This window comes from Ziziphus jujuba, chromosome 3, assembly GCF_031755915.1.
Source record: "Ziziphus jujuba cultivar Dongzao chromosome 3, ASM3175591v1".
NCBI lineage: Eukaryota > Viridiplantae > Streptophyta > Magnoliopsida > Rosales > Rhamnaceae > Ziziphus > Ziziphus jujuba.
This window is the reverse complement of record NC_083381.1, coordinates 6,701,704-6,709,854: the sequence shown is the minus strand read 5'-3', so window position 1 is coordinate 6,709,854 and position 8,151 is coordinate 6,701,704. Positions and strand designations below refer to the sequence as shown.

At 33.0% G+C, this 8,151-nt stretch overlaps 2 protein-coding genes across 2 annotated transcripts; one reads left to right on the top strand and one right to left on the bottom strand.

The window, feature by feature from the left end:
- Positions 1-977: 977 nt before the first annotated feature.
- On the top strand, positions 978-2,044 carry LOC107422102 (calmodulin-like protein 3). Its single transcript, XM_016031510.4, has one exon. The coding sequence runs from the start codon at positions 1,017-1,019 to the stop codon at positions 1,743-1,745; it is 729 nt and encodes a 242-aa protein (XP_015886996.2). The 5' UTR covers positions 978-1,016; the 3' UTR covers positions 1,746-2,044.
- Positions 2,045-3,041: 997 nt separating this feature from the next.
- LOC107422101 (protein FAR1-RELATED SEQUENCE 5) lies at positions 3,042-7,784 on the bottom strand. Its single transcript, XM_016031509.4, has 3 exons — positions 7,587-7,784; positions 6,153-6,720; positions 3,042-3,473 (listed from the first exon to the last, which is right to left on the bottom strand). Exons 2-3 carry the CDS (start codon positions 6,711-6,713, stop codon positions 3,288-3,290), a joined length of 747 nt encoding a protein of 248 aa, XP_015886995.2. The 5' UTR covers positions 6,714-6,720; positions 7,587-7,784; the 3' UTR covers positions 3,042-3,287.
- Between the last annotated feature and the right edge of the window lie 367 nt (positions 7,785-8,151).

The following is an 8,151-nucleotide window of genomic DNA, read 5'->3' as shown; positions in this document are numbered from 1 at the left end:
AAGTTTCAACCAGATGTTACTCTCCTGGTTTATTCTCATATCAATAAAAGGTGAAAGCAATTTTTGCTCTGTAGCTTCGAAGATCATCAAAATCGAAATGCTTATTAGGGATAATTTGGTTTTTTTCAATAAGATATAAAAATAATGTGTCGTTTTTATTTAGATGCTCAAAATGATATGTCGGTATGAAAGATATAGGAATAGGATGGAAAAATATTAGTAAAAGTAAATTTAAGTGTTTAAACACTTAAACACTTAAATTTACTTTTACTAATATTTTTCCATCCTATTTCTAGACCGACATTCTTTTATGTTTCTCTTGGAATTTATTTAAAATAATTAATATAATTTAATATTTTGATTTTTTTTATTTTGTTTTATTTATGTTATGTATCAAAAAAAATTATAAAACAAGCATCTGGGTGATTCAATCAAACGCCACATAATTTTATCGCCCAACCGCTCCAACTAGAAAAAGCCACACCAACTACTTACAGCCAAAGACTACGAGTGCCAGGTAAAAGCCACTATCCACCTTCTCCTACTAAAGTTCTCCACGTGTCGCCACCTCCAGTAATCGCAATTAAATATTTCCCGTTGAATCCATCCAACGGTCATCATCCGTCCATCAGCCGGCCCTTCTTATTTGCCGCACTTCAGTCTCCAACGTCTCTCACTCGCTCTCTTTTTTCTCTCTCAATTTTAGATCCGTTATCAACGGTCACATTTTTAAATTCAACCAAAATTAACAAAAAAACTTAAAAATTAAAAATAAAAATCAAATACCAAATTCCAACCTGCCAAAATACATTATTACTTTCATACGCTCTAATCTTCAAATCCACCAGACACAAATAATAAATAATAATAAAAATAATAGTTATAAATAAAAACGCGTTTTTATTTTCTTTAAAAAAATAAAAAAGAGTGTAAATTAATTAATTAATTAATTATTAATATAAACTCCCAATACGCGTAAAAGTGAATTCCTTTTGAAGTGCTCTAAATAGCCCTCCATGGCTCATACTTTCTTCAACTTTCTCAAACTTTCCGTCTTAAACTCCCAATTTTCTCTCCAAGAATTTCTCAACCACCAAACAACAGCATCCATGCCAACCATTTTCCTCAGGATTTTCCTTATTTACAACCTTTTTAATTCCCTCCTTCTCTCTTTGGTTCCCAAGAAAATCCGCCATTTTTTCCCCCCTTCGTGGTTCCCTCTCCAAGCTCCTCCTCTTCCATCACCACCATCACCTCCATCATCTTCTTGTTCTTTTCTTGCTCAGAAAAGAATGGATCCGACAGAGCTCAAAAGGGTATTCCAAATGTTTGATAGAAATGGGGATGGAAGAATCACCAAGAAGGAATTGAACGATTCATTGGAGAACCTGGGTATCTTTATCCCGGATAACGAATTGACCCAGATGATAGAGAAGATTGATGTGAATGGAGATGGGTGTGTGGATATGGATGAGTTTGGAGAATTGTACCAGTCGATAATGGATGAGAAAGATGAAGAGGAGGACATGAGAGAGGCTTTCAATGTGTTTGATCAGAATGGTGATGGGTTTATCACCGTTGACGAATTGAGATCCGTTTTGGCTTCCTTGGGGCTTAAACAGGGGAGGACCGTAGAGGATTGCAAGAGGATGATCATGAAAGTTGATGTGGACGGTGATGGGATGGTCAACTATAAGGAATTCAAGCAGATGATGAAAGGGGGTGGGTTTAGCGCTTTGAGTTAGAGAAATTAACCACATTTGTTGGGGCATTCTATTTGTTCTTTCTTCTCTTTTTTTTTTTTTTTTTTTTTTTTTTTTTTGTAAATATGTTTTGGAGAATTATTTGAAGAAAAAAAAAAAAAAAACAATGTGGTGATCACACGGTCTTAAATTGCTGTGCATTGTTGCGTGGCGGGATATTATTGGACTATTGCACCTCCGGTCAAAGCCATGTAGTCTTGGCCGGTAAAAAGTTGACACGTGTCGAACAGAACGACGGCCAAATCCATGGATGGTCGGTAAGCTTTTGGGAGATGGGAGAGAGGGATGGATGGGGGAGGAGAAAAAAAAAAAAAAATGATGTTGGCATGAAAAGAATATATATAACTTGGGTTTCTTTTGTTGTGGAATTTTGTCATTAAAATTAGTAAAAGTTTGGTTTGGTGGATTTTGCAACTTTTGATTTCTGTTTGTGGAATTGTATATTACTTTACATCTTTATGTCTTATGGACTATGTAGGGAAACCATGGGGTAGAATCATCAATAGCACACAAAAGAAAGAAAAAAAAAAAAAAAAAAAAGAAAAAAGAAAAATTGGTCTATTAGCTTTGGATCCCTAAACCTGTTTGTACTGGATTGTCGGTTGAACATTCCAAACAAGAGAAATAAGTTAATACAGGACCGATAAAATATTGTTCAATAGTATTATTGAATGGTCTGCCATCTAATTTTCCTTAACAATAATGATCTTATTTTCAGACTTTTTGAACCAGAAGATGTTGAAGAATCACTCAATATTCTATTTAGTTTCATCAAATAGTTTCTCTATCTGCTTAATTGTTAGTTTCATCATGATTTTCCTCTTTTGGATAGTTTCATTATGATTTAAGTACCTAGTATAAGACTTCAGATGGAAAATAAACATGTTTCACAGAATTGTAAAATGCTCTAAGGTATTAAACTTCAAAAGGATAGCGTGATTTTTTTTTTTTTTTTGAAAAGAAAAATACCTCCTTGGTAGTATCATATGAGTCAAGCCATAATCCTGCACCATACAGTCTTACAGCATTACGGCATAAAACCATTCGAGGCGATAAGATAACTTGTCAAAACTCAAATCACCACCTTCCCACAGTATGATGGTTCAAGGGCTTCTTTCTGGTAAGTTACTACCTTTGACTTTGAGGATAGAGTGAAGTTAATCATTCAACTACCATATTTTTGAATTCAAAATAAATAAAATTTAATATCATGTAAAAAAACATATTCACCAAGATGAACAAAAAAGAATGTAAAAGACAGAAAAGGGACAACAACAATGTTACAAAATCAGTAGCTTGATATTTAATGAACAATAATGAGTTGGAAATTGGCAGGTAAGTGACCTGCATGCGTCTTCTTGGAAAATAATCTTAGAAAAGGAAAATAAACATCAAGCCAAAAATACATTTCCAGATCACCCAGCGATATGTACTTAATTCTCTAATTTGGTAAAACGGGTCATGATTTCAATTAGATGACATATATTTGGTACCATAAAATGTGCATTTTCCATGGCTGGAAAGCTACAGGTCACCAAGTTCAATTTCTTTTATGCTGTTAATTATATCTTCAACTCTAATAGACATGAACTCAGCGTGTTCTTCAAGATCCTCGAGAATCATGCTTAGCTGATGTTGTAATGCTACAGATCGTTGTCTTTCATGTTGCAGCTCATCGTACAGATCTTGGATTTTTTTATCCTTCTCTTCCTGCATATGCAATTTTATGATTCAAAATCAGCAACTCACAAGGACAAAGAACAAATTTGAAGAGAACAAGGATAAAAAGCAATGTACTTGAGCAAGAATTACCGAATTACTATTACAATCTACTGAGATTAAACTGTGCAATGTTAGAGTTGCAGTCAAAATACTAGCGTATTCTTTGTTAAGGTTATGGGGAATACTCTCAGATTGGCAACCAACTTGTTCACGAGGTTATATCTTGAATGAATGTTACTAGCAGAAATAAGTCATAAATCTAATAATCAACATGTACCTTGTAGTACAAAATATCAAACCATGACAAAAATTTAAGATGGATATAGCGCTATAATTGCAGCCTCTAATTTCTAGGGAAATCCTACAAATAATTCCAATAAGAGAAACTGGAGATATCCCCCCTGTATCTCCTTACATAGAAAAATCAGTATAAAATTTTCCCCTTGATTACCATATCTTAGTTACAGTTCAGATGATGGAGCAAGACCACTTTCTCCAATTAGAGGTTGAATGAGATTGATTCTGTTTTTGATATAAAATTGTACATCAGATAATGTAAAACACTCTCTAGTTTGAATAATAAAGCACATACTATTTGCTATGCACAAACAAACTTTGCTGATCTCCACAAATTTTCACTTAAAATTATTTGGTTATACAGTAAAAACACATGTTCAATAACAGGATCAACTTTCAGAAGATATTCAAAATAGTTCAAAAAGATATTGGAATGTGGTTATAAACCTTGACAATCATCTTCAGCAATAGTATTTAAGACCAATTGTCATCCATCAAGGATTCACGATGGTTCTACCATAAAGGCCGCACTTAACACCCATGATAATAAGGTATCAAATAGGATTTATGGTATCTCCACTTTCAACAACAAGCAGGCAATCATTACAAACTAGTGACTGCTATTATCAAAATTATATATGACACATATATAAAACACTCAACATGTAAGGTAGGTTGTAGCTGCACAAGTGACATGCAAAAAGACAAGTTTGAAAGAAGCCACACTAGTTATAAGAAGGCCAATCTTGGTGATTGCTACATTCAAAATTTTTTAACATGATGAACCATCACTATCAATAGATTTCTCAGTCGCTGACTAACATATAATAAAATAAAATAAAAGAAAAAACAAAATAACATCCTCAGTGCATAGAGATTGTTATTTTCAGCTTTCTTTTCCCTTTTTAATTTTCCATTTTTGATAAGAAATAAGACATTGTGCTATCTACATAAATAAATAAATAAATAAATAAAAAAGTAAAAAGGAAAAAAGAAAAATCATATTAGAAGGTCTAAACAAAAATTTTATAATACCCATCGTTTCTTTGATGTTCTCATCATCTTCAGTTGTAAATTAAATGGCTCCACTAATATGAAAATTCCACATGCCCTAAATGCTCTACCTCTGCATTGCTAACATGCCTTTTATGCAAGACCCAACAGGTATTTATATCCTCTCTTACTATCCAAATTTCAGTCATGGAATATATCTATCAATGAACCTTTCATGCTAAAAGTAGAAGGCCTAAACAAGTTTCCTTCATAGTCCATTTTTTGTGTTGTAATCATCTTTGGCTGTAATGTCACGTGATTGATTCAACTGCCTTTCTTTATAATTCTATACCATGTATCTCATCTGTTTTTGAAAGGCAGGCTATGCTTCATTAACACATCTTTATAATCTCCATTTTCTTTTAAAGAAAGTATTTTCACACAAGTTTACAAAACAATAGCAACTTTTTCTATCCTGTGCTATCATTTAAAATTTCATTTGCAACATCTGAATTGTTTTGCCCACACTTTATCCATCTCATATCATCATACTACGTTCAAATGTTAACCATGAACCAAATACTAAATATATCTTGAGTTACAAGGTAAAACTATAAACCATAAATGGAAGAGGCAGAAACAAGAATGGAATGAATAAGTGACTTCAGGAAAGTATCAATTTGTTCCAATGCAAGCATGAGACATTATGCCCATGTAACTTAGAGTGGATACGCTGGTCAAAAGTGATATGAACTCCAAAAACAGTAAGACCTCTTGCACAAAGCTCAGACTCAATTCAAGAATAGAAGCAAAGAGTAAAATACACCTTCTGATATTACAAGGAAGATGACCCAAACATGGTGCAAAATTAGTAAGTCTAAAAATCAGTAGATGACAGTTAAATTCAAAAATCTTATTCTGATATTACAAGAAAGATGACCCAAACATGGTGCAAAATTAGTAAGTCTAAAAATCAGTAGATGACAGTTAAATTCAAAAATCTTATGGATAAATGCAATAGTAAAACAAATTAAATGAAACTCATTTCCTGAAGCAAAGACACCATGTAATTACAAAAGGGTTTTTCAGACAAGGAAATAGAAAAAGGAAAACAAGGAACTGAAGCTTCAAAATCAATACCACATGTCTAGGGCTTAGAAGTTTGGTTAGGATTTTCAGCGAAAAAATATACTTCAAGATAATCATAAGCCAGCAACCTTGAATGTCAAGGGTGTAGAGATGCTACAAGCACTTTGAAACAAATAAAGTATGACCAATCAATTTTAAGTTCAATTTCAGACAGCTCAACAAATAAATACTAGTTGAGATTTTACAGATTTGATAGAAAACATAAGTTCTATTGTTAGATTGACATACCTCACTAAGTATATTTACAATTGGTAGTTCCCCTGAAAATTTACAAGAAGTCATTAGTTTGTGGTTGTGATCATGAACAAACTTTGTAACTACCCATTTCCCTCCATCCCTTGCCGCCAACCTTATCATAGCTTTGCATCCTTCCCTTGTAATTGGGCGAGGAGGAAGAACCCTATCTTTTCTAAGTGTATGCTTTGCAGCACGAAAACCCTCCCTGGAACATACAAAGTCCCTACCGATTATAGCCATGTTCTTCAATGAATGTCGGATTCGATTTGTTCGTATTGTGAAACCTGTATGCTTGGCATATTCATAATAGAAATTACGTGCATCCTCTAGTGAGGGAAAAGTCATCCCAGCATATGGTTCCAAACTTTCAGCACTTAAGCCTTCCACATGCAGTTCTTTTGGAATCAGGCAATCATTTACATCATTATTTAAACTACAACGAGGCAGCAGCTCATCTTCCACAGCTTCATGTTCACAAAATTTTTCAAAAGTTTCATCATCTGAACCTCCATCACTGTCAAGAAAATCATGTCCGCTAGCAGCACCTGTCATTGTATCCCTACATATGCAGTTCAAGTAAGTATACACTGATTTGAGGCAGGATAACTATTGCAGTCAGAAAATCAGATTCATTTCATCACAAAATTTTCATCTCAGATTCAGAATTCAATCCTGCTGTTTCAACATGAAAATGTGGTTCTAAACTAGTACAAGAAATTCCTTTGTTTTCTTTTAGGGTCCTGAAAATAAGCATAACAATATTGAATAAATGAAGTCTCATGTGGCCACTAGTAAACAAAAAACCCATTACTTTAGCAATCGATAAGGATAAAATTTGGGAAAGCTAAAATCTGTTTGAACAAGCAAGAGAAAAGAATTTATTAAGAACTTGAATTTCAATCTTTAGAAAATGAAATTCTTTAGGAAATATTTTTTCAATATAATAAATTGAACTTGTAAAGAAGTCCCACGTCCCTTTTTTTCTAATATGTTTTAGATTATCATTCACATATAACATATTGAGCTTTCAAAGCAGCTTAGCCAGTCACAGAGCCCCATTGTAAAGTAAATATAAGTGACAAAAATTTTCACTCTCCAGAACTCGAAATTAAATGAAAATGAAACCATTCTTTTATTGATCTGAGATTCTCAGTCTTTGTCTCCTATATCGAAGTTTAAACACAAAGAACTACCAAAGATTAAACCTTTCTAGAAGTACCCAAAATATCATAACACAACCAAATGAGAATTTCTTCCCACCATTTCACAATTCAAAGAACACGGTTCAATTGGCCGTTAAATTATACTCATAGTGCTTCTATAAATAAAAAAGAAAAAAAGAAAAAAGGAAAATAACCAATGCTAAATCCCAACTGAAATCTAAAATATTACCAAGTTCTAATTTAGTCTTCCTTTTCTCCTTACCTCTCGTTGCCTTTCGGCTTCTGGGTTCCAATCAAACCGTGAAGAATGGAAAGAATTTCATGGACCCAGTTGAAAGAAGAAGATCTTGCAATGGCAGTAGAGAAGCAGAGTACGAACCAGCGACGAAAGAGGCTCGGGTTGGCTTGATCGAGAGTGGTAGCTTCTCGTAGATGACCCGTTTGGAAAGCAACGACGTAGGCCCAGTAAAAAGGATTTTGGGCTTCAACAAATGGGACTTCTATTTAAGGATTTTTTTTTGGGTATGACCTCTGTTGGGCCTTCATATAGAAAAAAGCGATTTTCTGGAATAATGTAAATTAATTCAAAAAGCCATACGTCTAAAAAAAAAAAAAATTAAAAAGAAGTTTTATAGAGTACTATTTTTTATACACTATTATTTTAATATATAAAATATATAAAATAATTTTATATAAGATTTCGTATATTTAAATTATACAAAATTTATACAGTATTAATTAAATCAAAAAAATATTTTTTTATTGTTTATAAATCGTTTACAAATCAAATACTATTCAGTGAAAATTTTTCCTAGTACTTTTAGATG

Bases quoted from the DNA above. Each gene is read 5' to 3' on its own strand.
- LOC107422102 (XM_016031510.4), top strand. From the start codon at position 1,017: ATGGCTCATACTTTCTTCAACTTTCTCAAACTTTCCGTCTTAAACTCC.
- LOC107422101 (XM_016031509.4), bottom strand. From the start codon at position 6,713: ATGACAGGTGCTGCTAGCGGACATGATTTTCTTGACAGTGATGGAGGT. The intron at 3,474-6,152 runs GTATGTCAATCT...TTGCATATGCAG, and splicing joins TTGTAAATATACTTAGTGAG to GAAGAGAAGGATAAAAAAAT.